The sequence below is a fragment of the Gorilla gorilla genome, chromosome 1 (genome assembly GCF_029281585.2).
Source record: "Gorilla gorilla gorilla isolate KB3781 chromosome 1, NHGRI_mGorGor1-v2.1_pri, whole genome shotgun sequence".
Taxonomy (NCBI): Eukaryota; Metazoa; Chordata; class Mammalia; order Primates; family Hominidae; genus Gorilla; species Gorilla gorilla.
The window spans coordinates 91,929,957-91,951,321 of record NC_073224.2 but is presented as its reverse complement, the minus strand read 5'-3'; the positions used below and the strand labels follow the sequence as shown (position 1 = coordinate 91,951,321).

Genomic DNA, 21,365 nt, shown 5'->3' with positions numbered 1-21,365 from the left:
TGAGCCTTTTTGTTATTATTTCCTTTCTCTTTACAAAGGCGGAAGAGACGGAATTTCAACAAGCAAGCGACAGAAATCCTGAATGAATATTTCTATTCCCATCTCAGCAACCCTTACCCCAGTGAGGAAGCCAAAGAGGAGTTAGCCAAGAAGTGTGGCATCACAGTCTCCCAGGTAAGCAGCCCCTCAAAAGCCTCAGCCTGTAGCCTGGCCATGGTGGAGCCTCCAGGGCAGGCTCTTAGAGGTCTTGCTTTACTGGACATTCATGCCTTGCAAGTTCCATCAACTATAGCCTTAAAATATCAAGGTAAGCACTTGATGTGTATGTGTATAAGTGAGTTTCTAGGTAAGTACTTGGCAAAACTTGAGAAGAACCAGCAGAAGGAAGAGAAGAATAAGTAGAGTACAATGTAAAAACAGGGTCAGGGTTCTTCCCATCGAGCACTCCTTTGCTTCGAATGGGTGAGGTGTCTGAAGTGTACTAGGAAAGTTATCTGCATTCCTCATGCTGTTTTTTCAAACTCAGTCAATTCCTTAGCCATTTTTTGCCCAACCCAGGAACTTTAAGAGTCAGTGAATGGAACTAGTTGTTATATAGCCTTTTAAATGAAAGAACTTAAATGTCTCCTCTTGATGTGCTGACTCTATAACTGATGGAGTGTAGGAATTTTAACATGTCACTGTGATTACATTGGAATGGTTGAACAAAATGTTACTGAATGCCCCCTTCCCCCAAAGAGCAATAACCATAACAGGTGGTGTCTGATGACTTGGAAAGATACATGACATAAAATTTTTATAGGCCTAGAGTTTTCAACACGAATATGAAGCAGAAAAGTAGGCAATATTTATGTGTACGTGTATTTTGTCCACTCAAAAGATCCACCCAAACTTCTTATTCAGTCTGAACCTCAAATACCACCACTGGTTTCTAACTGAGAACCATAGTGATAATTCTGAAATCTATCGGAGAAAGTTTTTCTTAGAATTTTGTCACATGCAGGAGAATTAAATGTACTGATATTTCCATTAAAACTGGGGAGGGGAGGGAGTAGTGAAGGCTACTGTAGCGAGAAATTTCACTTACCATTTTTCAAATGAAGTAGATGCTCTTTTATATAAACTAAGCATCTGTACCTCCTTGAATTGAATCCTGACTTCTGTTAATCCCTGCAGTGTGCTGATCCCATCAACCTGTGTTTAGCTATACAGAATTAGGTCCAGTCAGAATATAGAGCTCCACAAAAGTATTGACAATGAAGGGATTGTCCAAACCTTCCCAACAAACTAAGATGATTTTACAGCAGCAAATATCCTTGAAAACATTCTTTCAGATAAAGCAGAATGAATTGACTCCTTTTTAACCTGGGCCTTCCTTAGGTGCTTTGACCCAGCTGGAGGTCATTTTTAGTCTTGACAGTTCTGGGAAACGGGAACGTCAGCGGTCAAACTCAAGTAGCCTAGTTTTTTCTAGGGCTATCACCATTCTTATCCAAATCTAAACCCCTTTTCCACAAAAAAGGGAATTAATGCTTTTTGATACTTGCTACATGTTTGAGGAATGCTTCTAGGTATGGACCACAAACATGCAGCAAATATCAAATCACTGAATTTTATCATGGAAGCTTCTGCTTTTAAAATATAATTAAATTACTACTGTCTGAATTCCAAGTGTGGAATTCAGAATTTCAACTTCCTGTTGAAGGTAAAAGGAATTCTCCTGGAGGTAATTTGTAGTATAGCTGGATACAAGTTAAAATCCTGATCTGTTCCCGCAACCTTCACTTCCTTCATTATGGAAACTCAAGGTACAAATAGTGTGTCCATTAAAATGCTTATTTACATATTGTGTCACCTTTCCCTTTCCTCTGTCCATGCCAAAGTCATGCCATTCTTTCTTCCCCATCACATCTGTCTCTCCCCAAAGCAACTAAGCTACCATTGCTAAACAAGTCCAATGGAAGACAATATAATATGATGTCATAGAAGGAGCATTAAGCAAGGAGCCTATTTTTGACAAGAGTCAACTGTGGGATCCTAGGGAACTCACTCTTTCTTTTTGGATCTTAGTTGCCCCATTTACTAATCATGGTTTGTTGGATCACATGATTTATTAAATCTTTCTCCTAATTCCCAAAGCCAGGGAATACCTCTTGGGCTGTATCATTATTGTCTTTTTTTGAAGTTGCAAATTCTTTTGAAATCTACTAAAAGCTATTGATTTCCCCCATGACCCAAAACAAAGATATGTTGCCCATACACCCAAATCCATCTGAAATCCGCCTATTGACTGTATCTCCCCAGATCCCTAAAGAGCCCTTTTTCTATACCAGAGCTACTCTAAGTGTGATCCACAGAATGCAGCATCAGCATCCCCTGGGAGCCTGTTAGAAATGTAAATTCTTGAGTGTCACCCTAATTCTGAATCAGAATCTTTGAGGGTGAAATCTATAATAGAAATTTGTTTTAACAACTTCCCCATGAATACTTAACTTTGAAAAGCAATGTTCTATATGCTTTATCTGAGTGATCTTTTCCATGCTCACAGCTACAAATAATACCTCCATTTGAATACCTAATGGAACTTCTCCCCTGCAGCACCAAACTCATAAATTTTACTTCCTAATGGACTTCATCATGGCTCTGCCCAAAGGTTCTTCAAAATTAACTTGTTCAAAATGTGAATCAAACTCTTCCTCTACAACCTACTATTCTTTCTGTATTTCATGTCTCATTCTGTGTCTGTTATCTATACATCCCTAGTGCCTAACGCGTATTAGGCCCTTAGTCCATGACTGTTGAGTAATTAGTTCATTCATGATAACACTCATTGTATACATTGTCCAGATCATTGTCTGTTGGACAATGTAGGAAGTCCCTGAACTGACCTAGCACCTTCCTACCAGTTCCATTCTTGTCATTTAGAAGGGAATCATTCCCACAACACGTCCCCTCTTTACCCCCTTCAGCTCATATTTTTTTTACATATAATTGGACCTCAGGTATTTCTTCTTCAAAAGTCCTCCCAAATTATCTTCATCTTTTTCCCTTTTCTTTCAGCTTGTGCAGTTATCTGAGAAAAAAAATCTCCTTACCTTTTTTCTTCTTTTCCTATCCCATAAATCAAAAAGCAACCATAATTATGACTGATTCCTATGAATAGTGAAAGTTATATCAAGAAAAACATAAATTTCAAAGTGAAACTAGATATGCAGTGATCCTGAAATACACCCAAAAGTGTCCTTCCTCCTCCAGTTTACCTCTTTTTCTGTAGACATCAGTATTTACAATAAATAAAGCATTTTCTTATTGAATTTTTTTCTCTTTTGTTTAATATTGTGGTGGTACAGACTGATTTTTTTTTTTAAAAAAAGAAAGGCTTGGCATTTCTGCTATAGTATAAACTGTATAAGCCTTTCAGTGCTATCCTTATAAGATGTTTTAAGTTTGTTAATGCATTTAAAAAATTAAGTATAGTTTTGCCACAGTTTTCTTTATCTGCCGTCGTTGGGAGTTAAATATAAATGATACGTAAGCTGTGGTACATGTGGGATCAACTCCCCCTTCCCTCATCAGATTCATAGTTTGTTTTGTAGTTATATAAAAACCTCGACATTTTAGTTCAAAATCATATCTGGAATGTGGGATATAAAACTTTCCTTCCCCGGGCAGGAATTATGGGGGTAAAACTTGAATTTAACTGTGTCTCCACTTGTGTCTGGCAGAGGTGTTGGTATGAAGGGAGCAGAGGCACCAGATCAAGCCAAGACACCTGCTGCGAACCACGTGAAGGAAATAAATTAACAAATGAAAGTAAATTAGGTTTATTGTGTCTGCTGGCTTTAACATTTAAACCCTAGAATTCAAGGTGATAATCATTTGTATGCTACAGTTTTTCCTTATGTAGATAACACTAAGCTTTACACAAAATAGTCAGTGAAATCTGGTAGATTGAATTATATTTATCCTAAGGTCTATAGTGAAATACAGCTAAGAATCTCAGTCCATATTAAAGTTATGTAACTTCTAAAAATTTGCAATTAATCTATCACACGAAAGCACCTATATGGACATTTAAAGGTCTGTGTATCTTGATGGCATCAAGCCAGCTTTCACATTGATAAACGCTAGGGGCATTTCTCCTGAAATGTTAGGTATATTTTAGTGTCATAACTGAAGATGTAAGCATATTTAAAATGCTTGCTCTAAATTAAAAGGGTTCTAGCTTAAATGAGCAGCTCCTTTATAGGAAGATTTTTGTCACAGTGGTTTCACTAAATTTTAGTTATATTAAACAAGAGAATCGCATTTTATGTAGTTGTCCTTTTGAAGCTCTTACTTCAGATCTTTTTACTGATGTTGCCAAATTATTAATATAAGTAGGATAAGACCAATTAGCTTACCTCTTCACCTCTCCCATAAAGCCTTTTTTTTCTTCTGCAATGTTTCTGAAGGATGAAATGTGAACTTTCTCATCTTCTCTTAAACTACTCTAGGTATCAAACTGGTTTGGAAATAAGCGAATCCGGTACAAGAAGAACATAGGTAAATTTCAAGAGGAAGCCAATATTTATGCTGCCAAAACAGCTGTCACTGCTACCAATGTGTCAGCCCATGGAAGCCAAGCTAACTCGCCCTCAACTCCCAACTCAGCTGGTTAGTTTTTTCTTTGATTGGGGGTAGGGGAAGGAATTGTTCTCCATTTTTATACTTGCTGTTCCTACATTGGGATTTTCTTTTAATTTGTTAGGCTTTTGATTGGTTAATTTCTGTATTTGATTGTATTTTTGGATGTTAATGTCACTTTGGGCTCTTTCTTTCATTTCCAAAGAGCAATCTGTTAGACTGTTTACAATGTGGGTTGTCTGGAGGTTTGCATTAATTTGTCTATTAAGTTAAGACCAAAGTAAATTGGTTAGCTTGAAGAGACCTCTAAATTCTCCTCTCAGGGATATCAGTAAATAAGTTAGACATAGTGCTTAGAGATAGTCTATTGGGATTCTGTCATTTGGCCTGTTTTATACAGAGCTTTTATCCTTGTCAGTTTTGCTGTTCCAACAACATAATGTCTGGGTCACTTATTAGCATGCATTCTATGCAGAAATATTTACTCTTCTAGCAAATATCTTATTAGAATGCTTTGCTATGCAAAACCAGGCTATGAATATTTCTATATATTGTTTATAGTTGTTGTTCTTTATTGTTTTTTGTTGGTCTTCTTTATGATTATCGGTCATGAGCTATGTAATAGGTTTTGTTTCAGGAAATATGCAGTATATCACTAATTTAAGAGTTTAGGTCAAAATACTATATTTTGGGGTGTGCCTTGTGTCATCAGTTCAGAATTTCTACATGTGAAAAAATGTAGTTAATAATGCAAAAAATATAACCTTTGTGTTTGTATGCTATGGAAGGCATGTGGTAATTTTTTTTTCCCTTCGGTAAAGGAAAAACAAGTATTTTCTCATTAAATAAGTTTGGTTTGACTTTGATTAGGGTGCACAGCTAAGAAAACTGATGATTCTAACTTAAAAGGTTACCAATTTAAATATGTTTGATCATAATATGATTACAAACCTAATGTCTAACATTTTTTAGAGTATGTGGTATCTTTGACCACAAAGCTTGTTTGTCCACTAAAATAAGTTTTCTTACAGTGACTCGTTACTGGAGAAATGTAGGGTTCCACAGACTGATGTCTTCTGTGAGCTTCCAGATGCACAAATTTGTTATGATAAGGTTCTCCAAGTCACTGGGCTATACCCAGCACTTCTTTTGTGGCCTTCTTTTATCTAAATGGAATCATGCATGAAGAGTAGCCTGGGCTTTTTCAACACGAATATAATAAAACAATGTAGAATTCAATCCAGTTTTAATTTTCCCAGCACTGCAGGTTAGATTCCTATGAGGAGCATATTTACTTTTTGAGAAATATTTTGTGTTTTTCTTCCTCCATCATGGTGTGATTGACAAGGGATCAAAGCTAACAGGTTCAATAACCAGAGAGAGTTCCATCTTCTCCATCTGGTCAATTATTAAGAATTTCAGACCCAACAACACCAGTTGAACTGTGCTGCTAGGCAGATATTTTCACTTGTCTCTTTGGAAGAAGTACAATTCTGTCAACATTAGCAAAAATGCACTCAACACTCCTGCAAAGGTTATCATAATGCAAAACAGATATCAAAATGACTTTTTCCTGTCCCTGGTATATCTGCATCGCAGATGGCTTAGCATGATTTATGACTAGTCCTTAGAAAGGCCCTGTGGACTTTCTTCATTACTAAATTCGTAACTATTTATTCTTTCCTAAAGCCCTTAAAATTGAAAAGTAAGCATTTTAACCCTCTCTTCTGTGTTTAAGAAATATGGTTGCCTCTTATGGAATGTCAGACTATGATTACAGTTTTCTAAGGAATTTTTTTCTGGTGGCTTAAACATCATGTGACTATTCTGAGCACAAAGTAAATTATTATGGAAAATTTGAGCTAAGCCTTCCAATTGTGCGTAAGTTGTTGGAAATAATCTGCACAGGAACCCCTTTGCAGTGCTTTTTCTAAAGTAGAGGCGAAAGAAAATACTATTGTATGTGTGCAATAGCATGGAATTTTAAAAGATAAACATTTTAACAGGAAAAGTTATAAATGGGCTTTTCTGTATTTTCTTTTGCTCTTAACCAACCTAAATCATCACACAGGTAAAGTAGAACTTTAAAATGTTCAAACTTTTCACATAAGGTGTTTATTATGTTATGTACTTGCTCTTCAATAATTTAGAAAGATAAATGATAATTGAAATAAATTTTAAATAAGAGGTTAATATGTGAAAATATATTTTGGCAGAGTTTGAAGTCTAGAGTTGTAGAACCTAGGAACTTTTCATAACCTCAGTATTGAAGCAGAAGTTTTTTTTCAGAGTTTTACGAAATATAAGTACTCATTTCTATTGTAAAGAAATATATTTCTGGCTGGGTGCAGTGGCTCATGCCTGTAATCCCAGCACTTTGGGAGGCCGAGGCGGGCGGATCACGAGGTCAGGAGTTTGAGACCAGCCTGGCCAATGTGGCGAAACCCCGTCTCTACCAAAATTACAAAAATTAGCTGGGCGTGGTGGCGTGCACCTGTAGTCCCAGCTACTCGGGAGGCTGAGGCAGAAGAATCCCTTGAACCTGGGAGGTGCAGATTGTAGTGAGCTGAGACCGCACCACTTACTCCAGCCTGGGCAACACAGCGAAACTCCGACTCCAAAAACAAAACAAACAAACAAACAAAAAAACCAAATATATTTATTTGCAAGTAAATCCTCTTCCTGCTAGAGGCTTCTGTATGGAGAACAGCACTTCAGTAAGATTACTTCCAAATATTTCTATTTATTGATATGTTCCATGTCTCCTATCTTCTTAAGCGTAATTTTTTTTTTAAATCACTTAAGACTAAAACCCGGGGGGATTAGCAAGCATTTAGAGACATTTAGCATGCTTCATAGTTTATACCAGCAAAGTTAGACAAAATGGGTGAAGCAAAGAGGAAGAATAGAAGGAAGGAGAGAAAGTTAAATTTTGAAAAAAGAAAGCAAAAATAGGGGCCAGTTGAAGCACTGGTTAAAACCTGGGGTCTATAATTCTTCTGTAGTGGCCTAGAGTAATGCATTCTTAATTTCTTAATTTCGATGAGATTATAAAACCTCAGAAAAATGAGGCCCTTTCAAGAAGCTTGGATTATCTTCTGCAGAGGATTTTAACATCCAAGAAGAAAGGAATTGACTTGTGCATTACAGATGTTCACTGTGGCATGCCATCAGCGCTGAAATTATATCACATTCTGTGATTAGATCAGTGGTAGTGGGCTTACTGAAGCTCACAACCCCAAGATTGGAATTCTTCTGCTTAGCTGTGTGTTTGTGTCAAGGACAACAGCAAATTCAACCATGAAAGTTCTTCCTCTAGCACTATTTTAGTCAATGGCAAGCCCATATACATAATCTTGTAATACGCCTGTATTAGTCCATTCTCACGCTGCTATGAGGAAATGCCTGAGACTGGGTAATTTCTAAAGGAAAGAGGCTTAATTGACTCAGGTTAGCATGGCTGGAGAGGCCTCAGGAAACTTGCAGTCATGGCAGAAGGTGAAGGGGAAGCAAGGCAGCTTCTTCATAAGGCAGCAGGAAGAAGTGCCGAGTGAAGTGGGGAAGAGCCCCTTATAAAACCATCAGATAGATCTTGTGAGAACTCACTCACTATCACAACAGCATGGAGGAAACTGCCCCCATGATTCAGTTAAGTTCACCTGGTCTCTCCTTTGACCTGGGGACCGTGGGGATTATGGGGATTACAATTCAAGATGAGATTTGGGTGGGGACACAAAGTCTAATCATATCAACCCCTAAAAAGAGGTTTGGTGTTTTTCAGGATTGATGAAAGGTTATTATATTAAAACTCAGAGCCTTCATGCCCTGTGAGAAGTTTTTATATAATACAAACAGAGAGAAGGTAACACATCCAGAGAAGTTGACTAAAACTTTAGTAAATCCACAGGAATTCTTATAATTTTGTTTTTTAAAACCAAGTGAAAATATTTATCCCACTGATGTTTTATCTCATGTCTTTCTTAGTATGATTCTCCTCCTTATTTTTGATTGAAGAGTGAAAACAATTTGTCCTGGAATTGGAACTCCACAACCTTGAGATACATACCTATTGAAGGGTTTTCACATTCAACCAGACAACACTTTACTCTTTTGCTTTGTCCCAAGTAGAAAGTAACAATGAATTTTGGAATTCACAAAGGGAAATGGAAAAGCAAGCATGCATGGGACATAATTTAAGCTTACATCTAGTAAAAAGGGCCCATCCTTTGAGCTCCCAAATGGTATGAGAGTCCAATCTAATCAAGCTGAATCAGGCTGGCCACGTAATCTATCTGAAGTCTTGATTTCTAAACTACAGAAAATGGCAACTACTTCATTAAAATACTGTAAGGAATATTGAGTGAATACATTTAAACACTGAGTTCCTTAAAAGGAAAAAGTAAATCCGTTCTTGCTCTAGGTCTTTTGTTCTCATCTAGGGGCAGATTTGTACTCCCAGGGGACATTTGGTACTATCTGGAGCTATCTTTGGTTGTCACAATTTTGAAGGGAGGTTGTTATTGGCATCTATTGGATAGAGGATAACCATTGTAGGGCTAACCAGCCTACAATGCATAAGATAATCTCCCACAATAAAGAATATTTGGCCCAAAATGTCAGTAGCAACAAGGTTGAGAGATCCTATTCTAGGTTTAAGCTTTATCATTATTATTATTATTATTATTTTTGGATTATGAAGTTAACTGATTTTTTTTATTGTTTTTTGGTTTTAATTTTTTTGTTTTTCTTTAACAAATTTAAGTCTCCTGACAATTCTTTAGAGTAGAAATGCAATTTTCTGGAACTTGTCTGATGAAAATGGATGTGGACACATTACCACATCATGATGTCTGCCCAAGCAAATGCATTATAATCATAAGTGATCCATTATTTCTTCTCTGCCTAGTTGAGTGTAGATTTAGTTCTGCAAATGCCCCAGATGTCTGGGTGGCAGTTTAAATGAGCTGCTTGCCTTCCTTCCCAAACCAAATTCAGAACCTTTTAACTGACAACCACATGTGAAAATGTGCTTCTAGTAGTAGCTGATGGCTTCAAAACAGCCTGCAGGTAAGGTTTCTGAATGATCTTCTCAGCAAGCCAAGTCTTTCTGTTTCAGTTCTTTGAGAATGCCACAGCACCTCCAAGAGAGCCCATTCACTATTTGTCAGTGGATCGTGTGCTTCCCAGGAGGTTATCCATTCCATGATAAATTCTTTCCAACTTGCAGTGCTGGGTAGAGAACATGTCCTCCCCTTGTAGTTCAGATGTTTTTGTGGACTTCCGTCTGCTTTATTGTGGTGTTAGTGGCACCTGGTCTCTTCCCTCAGCACAGTCAGTGCTTCTAGATACTTATCAGAGAGTGAGAAGCCATGGTAATATTGTACATGGGTGTACAGACACAATGAAATGCTGAAACAGCACAGCCAAGAGCACAAGGGACTGTTCCTTCAATTACTGCTCTGATACAAATGCACTTGTATATGAAGTACATTTATATGTGCATATTTATCTCTGTGTACATTAGGCAGCCAGACATATTTACAGTTTATGCACATGTATTTTTTAAATCACCTGTGTCAATTGCAATGTGTATCTTTTAAATGACACATTCCATGCCTTCGTGGTTCCATGGATGCCACATCACTGGACATCATGTAGCCCTTTGGGGGTTTCTCCCATTTCTAAGTTTGGGTACTAATTTCCAGAAAAACATTGGTCAAACTTATAGTCCTTATGTTTAGGCTAGATTTACCACAGTGGAACCGGTGGAATCTGGGTGGTGCCAGGATGGACCTTAAGGTTGACTCTCTGGATGATGAGACATCATCTAGAGACGATGGGAGAGAAGTAAAATACGTGAACCTGAAACTGAACACTCTGGGGAGTTGGGTGGGGGAGTCTGATGACATATAACAAATTATAATTTGGGTTCTTGGAGCTGATTCTTCTTGGTTCTGATGACATCTAAATGCAAGCATGTACTGTAATACATTACAAAATGACTTTTATTATTTAGGTTATATCTGTGATTACAAAAAATATTTGAGAGGGATAGAACTAGTATATAGAGATATTATATATCTACACGTGAGAATGTGATCTGTGCCACACATTGTTTCATTCATATGTTCAGGAAGACAGTTTCAAAGATAGGTCCCATATTAATGGAAGGAAGTTACAGACCAAAGGCTTTGTCCCACTGACTGGGTATAAGCCACACCTGGCCAGATCTTACACTTGTTTTGCTAAGGCCCTACCTTTCTAATTCCTTTCAGATAAGCTAAACAGAGAAACGTGGGCCAGATGAGACAGGACAAGTCGCAGAGCTATGGAGATGGCATAGTCCTTTGGTTGATGCTTGAGTCCTCCTCTAATCCCCAAAGAAAGCATTTATTTTTTCCTGGGAAAGAAGGAATGAGAAGGGAGTTAGGTGGAGGATTGTTTTATTTAGTAAAATAGCTAGTTTTTTTTGCATGCAAATGAACATCCCACAGGACAAAGAAAATTTGAGTTTTTTTTTTTTTAATGTGGAGTTGTCCCCAGGTTTATAAATCATCTGCTTTCTCTAAATGGCTCTTGCCTTTAAAGTATGAAAACACCATGAATAGCGTAGATAGATACCATAAATAAACAGTGCATTGTGTCAGAGTTTAGAGTTCATCATTTGTTAAGTGGTCCTTCTATGAGGAAAAAAAAGTCCTCTCTTCTGCTTAGCTGCACCTCTTCATGTGGGGCAGGAAAGCTCTCAGAGCTCAAATCCCTACCTTAGGAGAAAAGAAAAGTGTCAGAGCTGAGGCATGAATCATTGTTGGGTGATTCCACACTGATGATGGCTGTCTCAGAATATGAGGACAAGAGCACAATTTGAGCAATATAGGGTTGGAAATAATAGAGTGCAACTGACCTGGGTCCCTAAGGTCTTTCCTTTTCCAGGCTAATGTCATGTTTTAACCAAACCTTGCACGTTGAGCTTTCTTTCCTAATGCGCTGAGCTGCACGATGACTTCAGAATAATATTAAGCTTTTGCAAGCCCTTATGCTTAGGTTGAATGTGGGCTAGGTTCACCGCAGTGGAACCAGTGGAACCTGGGTGGTGCCAGGATGGACCTTAGGCTAACTCGCTGGATGATGCTTCCATCCCTGGGAGGTGAAAAGCAGATGGCTAATGGCCCTTTTTGAGGCCCACTTATTATTATTATTACTATTATTATTAGCAGCAATGTTTCATATTTTATGCATGCTTGAGAACTCCTGGCCCATTATTTTGTTTTCTACGTAGTCACAGGTGGCAGAGAAGGGTAGATCACTCCCACATATTCTTACAGTCCTCAAGGTTCCTTGGGCTGTTGCCACCCTGCAAGAAATTTCACCTTCATTTTAGAAATTAAGAATGTCAATAGACCCATATCATAGAGCCAGTCCTAGTATGTGACATTGCCTTCATGCACTCCCTCCCAGGTGCTGCTCCTCACAGGGGAGGGGATGGTTTAGCAATGACATATTTAGAATCCATTTGAATAGTTTGTGTGCTCTATCATGGTGGCAGAAGTACCATTGACCAGCCCATAGCCTCCATCTTGTGGTCCCCTGGCCAACCCTAGAATTTTAAAGGCATAGAAGAGAGATCCTAGGTCTAGAGACTACAATCCAAATAGACTAAGTTGGGAAGAATAAATGTTCCCTTTCTCGGCTTGAAGTTGCTAAGGGGAAGCAGTTCTATTGACAACTTGCAGTAAGGTATGGCTTCACATAACATAAACAATATGCACCCTTTATTGCTTGCTCTGTTCTTCATGCTACTAACCAGACTCTGTTGGTGTTATTTTTATTTTAGTTTTTATTTGGGGGGGTTGCTTTGCATGTCATTCTTCCTCTTGGCTGTTAGTTGCGGGGTTTGAGCCTTTTCCTTTCTGTGATTCAGGTGCCTCACTCTTTCCTTTCCAGGTTCTTCCAGTTCTTTTAACATGTCAAACTCTGGAGATTTGTTCATGAGCGTGCAGTCACTCAATGGGGATTCTTACCAAGGGGCCCAGGTTGGAGCCAACGTGCAATCACAGGTAGGGACCCAGCCAATATGTCGCCAGGTGAATGCCTTAGAGTCCAAGAGCCCTCAGTTGTATTGGACTTCCTGCTTCTGTCCAGAGAGAGAGAGAAAAACAGATCAGAACCAAAACCTTACCAACGACCGAACCAAAATCAAGACAACCATTGTCATGGGGAATCTCGTCCACACTTTGTGAATGCATTTGGCTCTGGCTTTTCAGTTGTACCGGGAAGGCAGGAGAAGAACAGTAAGCACAGGGCAAGGTGACCGAGACACACCAGGCAGGTGGAACCAGCATATTCTTTATTCACCAAAGGGAAAAGGAGGAGGTGTTCAGGATATTACCTCAATTTCCAGGTCTCCCTCTCATGTGTTGGTTTCTCCTGCTCAATATTTACCATATAAAGAGGCAATTAACAAGCAAGCAAATATATTACTATCTGATGTTTTCATTTTAAGCTTTAAAAACACCCAGCCAGGTTGACTAAATTCATTTCTTAGTCATCCTTGAGGTCAAGGGACTTGAGTTTCTGGTGATGAGTAGAAGTCCACATTGGGAAGCAAAATCAAGCCATGTGATATCAAATTTTAGTGTTCCATAGTAAGCAGATTTCCTTCATGATACTTGAAGAAGCCATCCTACTACCTCAGCATGAAACATGTTGTGAGAGGGTAAAGTAGTATGCTGTGGGTCAGGATTATTAGGGAAGTTCTGAGCCATGTCAGTCTAGTTTCCCACCCTCCGTGTGGAACAAGAAGCATTACAAGCCCGGAACAGACCAACTGGTCAGCGATTCACCCTTTTCTTGAGAAACATTGCCTGGAAACCAGTTTGAAGTGATATGGTCAGGCTTTGGTCAAGTGACTAAACAACTGGCCATCACTTAAGTCCTCAAAAAATACAAGGTCTCAATCAAGTACTGCTCTCTCTGTGAGATGGCTGCCCAAACCTCCTCTAAACAGAACCTTTGTTTTTATAGGATACCCAGCAAAGGAACAGCTGTATAGGATGACCTGTAGGGAAGAAAAATGGGGAGAAAAGAAAATTCCTTCATGCTTTCCCCTCCAGCAACCTCTATCATCCTAATCCTTACCATCTCATGCAGACTTGTTGAACTAGTTTCAAAGTGGAGATCCCAGTTTTCTTTTACCATTTTACTGTCTTGCTTACTGAACTCAGAATTCTTTATGGATTGGCATACAGAGGAAGCTAGCCTCCTCCTAATGGACTCTCCCAGGACAACTGTCTCCAAAATGATTGCATTAATATGGCATGCCCAAATGGTGGCCTGCCTGATGATGATCTGCCTCCCTTTTCCTACACCTCTCTGACTAATTTTCTCTCTGTTATTGTTCATCTGTTTAGGTGGATACCCTTCGCCATGTTATCAGCCAGACAGGAGGATACAGTGATGGACTCGCAGCCAGTCAGATGTACAGTCCGCAGGGCATCAGTGTAAGAAAACAAGCCCCCCCACCCCTGCTTTGTTTTTATTCTTTCACTACCAATTATTTCAAAGCCATAGGGCCCAGAATGCCACTTAGTAGGGCTTATCTTAGCTTTACGGTCACCTAGTTTCTTGTTTCTGTATCGGTCATGCCATCGGCAGCATTCTACCCACAAAAAAAGTGGCGATTGGGCAGGCTTCATGCAGGCAGCTGGCGTCTAGGGCTGTCAGACGCAATCAGTGTTTGCATGGCACCTGCGGCCACATGCATTCAGCTAGAGGAGCTGCTAAACAGGTGACACCTAGTACAACAGTGGTAGGAAATGTGACCACAAGCTGGGGCCTGGGAACCTGGGAGGTGAAACCAGTAGCCAAAATCCATTGCATCCACGTCTGTGGTCTGAAAAAAAAAATACTTTTTTTCAATCTGTCTATGGACGATTAAAAAGAAAATTAACACAGAAGCTGGGTATGTAGAAGGGATGGGGAGGGGTGCAGACCATCTTCTACTTGTTCTTGGGTGCGCTGGCGGCTCCTGACTAGCATGAAAATTCATAGCGACAAGCTATGTCGCACAGAGTGAAATCGATCAGACAGACACAAGGAGAACCGAGTGTAGATTTGGGACAGCAATCCAACTTGATTTCTCAGATCAATCGTCTGCTTTCTCAGCAGCGGTGACAGCAAGCTGGGACAAGAGGGCAGCCTGGAAAAGGAGGCTGTTTTTTAGATCAGGGATGATTCCTGGGCTTTTAGAGGTCACAGGAGGCTTGAGTAGAACTATTGGCTCTTAACTATTGAAGAAAGGTTTGGGTGGTGGGTAGTGATCATTTTTTATTGTTTGTTTCTGTTGCTATGATTAAAGTAAATGAGGGATCGAAGGAAGAAGAGTTAGGCATGATTTATTAATGTAATCTATACTAATGGAGATATAATGTCTGCAGTGAAGGAGGTGATGGCCTCTTCAACTGCATTGGTCAAGTCATACATGATTCTGTCTGGTTTGGGAGGATTAAGAGAATATCAGTTATTTCTCAGATCAGATGAGGAATGATTGAACACATTAGGAATTCTTACCTCATAAAAGAGAAAATTTGGGGGTTACATAGTAGCGTAAGGCATGCTAACACTATTAGATTCATCATGAATGATCTAAAGGGGTTAGGATAGGATAGGACTACTGAGTAGTGGATTCAGAGAAACAGGTTTCACTTCAACATCTGATGGACCTTTCTCACAGTAAGAGTCCTCCAAAGAAGGGGTTGGCTGCCCTTAAGTGTTCCCCATCATTGGAAAATTCAAACATGGCTTGGCTTAGCTGCTTGGTAAGGATGTTGCAGAAGGAAGTCAGGCAGCAGATTTTGATTGTCTTGGTGACTTTTAAGGCCACTTACATTAGGGAGTCTTTATTTTCTACCTTTTTGAGGCAGAATCTCCTCTTGAGTTTACACAATATTTATCAAGTCTTCTCTGGAATGGAAGGAGAGAAGTCAAAGTTAACCCTGTTAAACATATTCTAGACAATCATTTTACTTTCTTGGAAGGATTTTTAGGACAGAGAGATTCTTCCCATCTTGTGCTTGTTCTAACTACATTAACTATTAGTACTGCATTGATGGCTGACTTACTGGGAAGACTGCTTGGAAAAATACAAGAAGCCGTTGTGGGAAAGTGTATTCTCCAAAAGAATTCCAAATGAATGAAGTTGTTTGGATTTTGTCTGAGTGCGGGTTTATACACACATGCATTTATGTATTTCCTGAATCTTTTTGGGATATAAGATAAGTTTTTCCAGAGAAAGCTTTGCTCTGTGCATAAGCAGAAGAGAAGAACATGAGGAAAGCACAAGAGTGTAGGGACAAGAACCTGGCCATACTCAAAAGGAACTGAAGGAAGTCCACATGACTGGGCAGGAAATGGGGCTGACACTGCTGTTATTTGGCATCTTTCTTTCCTAACTGGGCAGCATAGAAGAGAGAGAGCAGCAGTCAGACTCTGGGGGGTGGCCAGGGGAGGGGGGTCAACACTGACCCCTCTGACATCATCTGGTGGGCTGGGAATAATTTCTGAAATAGTGTAACCAAACATGTGCAGACAATTATGTCTGATGACATAAGCCCACCACAAAAACTGGGCCTGAAAATGCCACTTGAAAGAGTCTCTCACTTTGCATTAATTTTTTTTTCCATGAACTGTGGTTATTTTATTTCTGGGTCTTTAATATGCAGGGTAAATGAATCAAAGGCTGATCGTGATATGTTCTTTTGATATCAGTTTTAAATTGTGCCACCTGCAGGAGGCTAAGCTTGTTATAGTGAGATGTATTTTTAGATGGTGGTATTCGATGCTAAGACATGTGTGTATAGAGCAGGACAATGACTGCCAGCAGGAGAGAGAGAGGAGGGGAGACAAGAAGAGACAAGGACAGGAATGAAAGCTTTGAGCCAAGAAATAAAAATAAACAGTTCCTAACCCCAAAGCTGCAGTGGAATTCCCAGCTGGGCTCTGGATTGTGTTTGATTCGGTGGAGGACATTTTCTGGGCAGCGTTTATCTGCTCCCCTGGCTGGGCTTTCACAGCACCCATATCTTATCCAAGCAGCATCTATTTTAAGCCCTGTAAAGTTCAGACCACTTGCCTTTAACTGACCACACAGCAATAGAATTGCAAGGTGCGGTGGTAGGAGTATTATAAAGGGAGTTGGGAGCTGCTAGTCCTAGTAACTCATGTGCCCATGGGCAAATATTGAATCTCTCTTCTAGAAAATGGGGACAGTAATTCCCACCCTTTATACTTACTTCAAGGACTGGCTTAGGGCAAATGAGAAAATAAGTCGGAAAGGGATTGGCAAAGCATAAATTATTCCACATGAATGCAGTATGAAATTTTGTAAGTGATAACTTTCTGATTTGACCTTTTTTCTCCTCTGATATGAGCAGTTTTCTCAGTAGGTAGTTCCTAGTGAGGATAGGTTAGGACACATTTGTCACTTTTTTTTCTCTTCTGATGGAAAGGTATGCTTTTGAGATGGATATAGTGTTACGCAAGGCCTAAAGACCCCCTTCCTTAGCCACGGTGAGAGTTAAATTATACCTCCTTAAGTACTTTGTGTTCTCATATGACAATGGGCAATACTTACTAAGCTTAGAGTGGCTCTAAGTAATGGAGGGAGATTATTCCACTTCTCTGTCAATCAGACATACTTAAAGATCACTTAGCTATCACATTCTTTCCTATCCATTCTCACTGCCACCATCCTAGTTCTAGAAATAGTTCATTAACTAGACTATTGCCATAACTTCCTAATCACTGTTGCTGTCTTTAATTCCTCCTCTCTCCCACACACCCTCTGAATTTTGTCATTCGTTGCTCAGAAATCTATTGCCTACCCAAGCAAGCTCAAACCCTGAGTACGACATTCAGGGTCTCTTACATTTGCGCCCAGCCTTCCTGTCCTTCTACCTCATCCTCCTGTCATCAAAATAAACTCTGGATGCCATTCAGTATGGCCAGCTCATCTTTACCTCATTACCCATTTTTCCCCTTACATTTACTCATGTATGCCATCTACACAAATGTCCTTTCATTCCTACATCACCTCTCCATCCCACCCCACTATCCAAATCACACTTAGTCTCAAGCCCAGCTCCTCCTTCGTGTCTTTCTTCTTCTTAGTCCTTCTCCCCCTCTTCTCTCTACTTTACCACAGACACACATTTTCTTTGCACTGTACATATGTGCACAGAAATTACCTCTGTGTCTTTCATTTCTGCCCATGTGTATGGTCCTAAAAATGCATGTTCTAGTTGCTCAAAACATGTTCGTTGAATGAATAAATCAGGGAGGAGAAGAAAAGATGCTACTAAATTAAAAATTCATTTTAATGACCAATAGCCACATCTAGTGTACCAGCTATAAAGTATCTGATGAGAATTACTACTTTAAATGCTTATCCACAATTATACTGTCTTTAAGATCCAAAAATATCCTTAAGTCTTTCTTTTTAGAAAAAGTTTTTCAAACTTTCTGGCTGATGCATATTCTCTGAGAATAAGATTCAAATCAGCAGTAAGTGTGTGAATTTATATGGTGATGATATTGCAGAGATAATTATCCTCAGCAGTAGGATCATTCTTATTATGAATTTTGTAAAGTTTCTTTCACTCCTCCTATCCTTAAAGAGTCCCTGTGTTTCTATACTAAAAGAATCCCTGTTTAAAAAAAGTATATATACCTGTTTGTAGGATAGCCATGCATGTAGCAACATAACATTGTTTGTGGGATAACTGTGCATGTAGCAACATAACATTGTTGTAACTGGGTTCTCATTGTTGTAATTGCCCTCCCTACTAGATGTGGTATTGGAACCTCCAAGGACAACCTGGAGGAAGGTGGAAGCAACTTGAAATTGGGAAACTTAGGTCCTTCTTGTGACTTTTCTTTTAAGGAGTCACTTCACCTCTGTGTTGTTGCTTCATCTGTAAAGTTTATTAGATAAGCAAACTGAAAGCTCTCTTTCAGCTCAACAGCTCTAGAATTCTACATTTATGATCTTTGATTCATTGTTAGCTCAAGGGACACCAGACTAAATTGTAGGTCATCCCTCCAGAAAACTCTTTCATTAGAGTTAGTAATTTCTATTCTTTCTGGCCAACCCCAGTGTTCAAATTATATCTTGAAACCCAAATGGGAAGGAAGAAGTGCTCTCGTTACACAAACTTTTCCCTTTGAATTCCTTGGATATTTGTGATAGCAGAAAGCATTATTCTTTAGGGTAAACCTTTTTTGTTTGTTTGTTTTTCTTTTCTTTTTTTTTTTTTTTTTTTTTTGAGGCAGAGTCTCACTCTGTCACCCAGGCTGGAGTGCAGTGGTGTGATCTCAGCTCACTGCAACCTCTGCCTCCTGGGTTCAAGCGATTCTTGTGCCTCAGCCTCCTGAGTAGCCGAGATTACAGGTTTGCACCACCATGCCCAGCTAATTTTTGTGTTTTCAGTAGAGATGGGATTTCACCATGTTGGCCAGGCTGGTCTCAAACTCCTGATCTCAAGTGATCCTCCTGCCTCAGCCTCACAAAATACTGGGATTATAGGTGTGAGCCACTGCACCTGGCCACTGTGTTTACTTGTTTTAAAATGTGGGTTATGGGAATGAATTTACTCCAGCCAGTCTTTGATGTAAATAGATGCCCGTGTGGATTTTTCTTATTCAAAAGGTTTGGTGAAAATGGAAATAAGTGTCAGCATTATCTCTACAAAGGTAACATGCCATTAACATCAATTTATGACACAAAAAAAACTCATTAATCTTGCTTTGTAATCATTATAGTAATAGAAAAATAGAGATGAAGCTTTTATCATTGTAAACTGTAACATAGGTGTTTTTGTTTTTTCTTTTCTCCCATGTTAGGTAAGGGGGAAAAAGGAACATTTACCAAGTAAATAAATAGAATATAAATCATTAGGACAAAAATAGCCTCCTATTTAAATGAACATATTTCAGACATTTGGATACCACGGGGATACTTAGTAATACTTGGCCACATGCCATAATTTTAATTTTTTCTTAACTATTTCTGAGAGACCTCCTTCCACTTAAGGTATATATTAGTAAGATGTTGCCACATGTGGAATTGTAAGGCTGGGAACTGAGGGTAATAATTAAAATTCATATGCACATCTTTGAAAACTCATGTTAATTATACACAGTTTTAATTCTTCTATTTTACCAAGCTGAATTTGAATTTCAAAGGGATGAAAACATACCCAGATGTGCCCCCCAGTTGGTTGTCTTTGGGTACCTTCTGGTGCTATGACCAGGAACTAGTGAACAGCCCCAAAACTGAGGGGTAAAGGTACCAAGGAAAATCGAGGGGTTTGAATGTGGCAGACCAGACTGTATAGTGTTTGAAGGCAGCAGAGATAGAGTAGATAGATGGAAGATAACAGCCTCACTTTCCTTCATGACAAAACTATTGGGAAACAGAGTAAGTAAGTGCCTTTGCTTCTTATAGGGCCTTTAAACCTAGCACTGTAACAAACCTGAGACCAGAAAAGCGTTTTATTTCAGCCCACGATGATTGAAGAAGCAAAAAATATCCCAGTAATGTGATTTCATATGCAATCCAATGTTTTTCCCCAGCTCCCAAGTGAAAGCCCTTAAAAGTACAAATGAGGTCAGATCATTCAATGGCTTATTCATGCATTCATTTATTCATTTGCTTATTCATTCATTCACTCATTCATTCAATAAACATAAGCATTTTTTACCTTGAGGAATGAAGCTACATCATGGTACATCCAGGTCAAATTGGAGAGACTCTGATATCAGTCAGGGTACATTTTCCCTTTTAGTCTCATTCAGCGCTTTGTCTGGGATTGAATTTCCTGTTCCTAGAAGACTAGACCAAGGGAACTGACCAACTCTATAGCCTAGGAGGGAATTTGAAATTAAATTATATGACAGAAGGGGGGAATTTAGGACCAACCAGCAACAGTTTGAGAAAAGTACCAACCCCAACCAAATAGATATACCATGGACTTAATAATATAATAACAAGCATTCTTTTGTAGAAACTGCTTCTCTCTTTGTAGGACTAGTTGCAATGAGTTATGATCTTAAACCTAGTGATATGATCACACTAAACAGTATCACATTTAGGCTGTGTGTGTTTGTGTATGCGTGTGTGTGTGTGTGTGTGTACATGTACATTCCACTTTTGCCTGTGTGACTTTGAACAAGTCAGTTTCTCTTGATAGGACTCAGTTTTCTGAATTCCAAAGAGGACAGTTGAGCTGGGTTTTGTTTAGGGCGTCTTCCAATGTCAGTTCCATTTGTAAACAATTACTGTTTTTCCATTCCCAAGAAAATGCAAGATTGTGTTTTGGGGAAGATTCTCAACTGTGAGATGACAGTGTATGGTTCCTTTCATTGCAATTGGTGTTTTATAGCATCCTGCCCAGCCTGGCCTACATTTGGCCCCGTAGCCATGCAGTCCTCAGGCTAGGATCTGGTTAGTTGTTCCAGACTCAAGTTGGTCCCTCCTTCTGCTCTGTGGAGAAAAATCACAACCTCAAAGGGATAGGTTTTTTTTTATGGTTGCTCCTGAAAGTGGCATGGTCCCTCTAGATGTCAGCAAATATTAAGGCAATTAAATAAGGCAAATTAATTGTGGGAAACATTAGCATTGATTTCTGAAGACAGTCTTCTTCTTGCTGAGTCTAGCCTCACCCCTTCTTGCCTTTTAGGAA

General features: G+C 39.2%; 1 protein-coding gene across 9 annotated transcripts in view; it reads left to right on the top strand.

Annotated features, from left to right (window-relative positions):
* Window positions 1-21,365, top strand: part of PBX1 (PBX homeobox 1) — a 292,117-nt gene that overhangs the window by 247,775 nt on the left and 22,977 nt on the right. For 7 of the 9 annotated variants that reach the window (XM_055377436.2, XM_063693276.1, XM_019026054.4 and 4 more), the window contains 4 exons: window positions 39-174; window positions 4,497-4,656; window positions 12,571-12,683; window positions 14,037-14,126. In XM_055377436.2, the coding sequence (XP_055233411.1) occupies window positions 39-174; window positions 4,497-4,656; window positions 12,571-12,683; window positions 14,037-14,126 (499 nt within the window). The remainder of the gene's footprint in view (window positions 1-38; window positions 175-4,496; window positions 4,657-12,570; window positions 12,684-14,036; window positions 14,127-21,365) is intronic. The other 2 variants (XM_055377439.2, XM_055377442.2) reach the window with 1 other exon arrangement.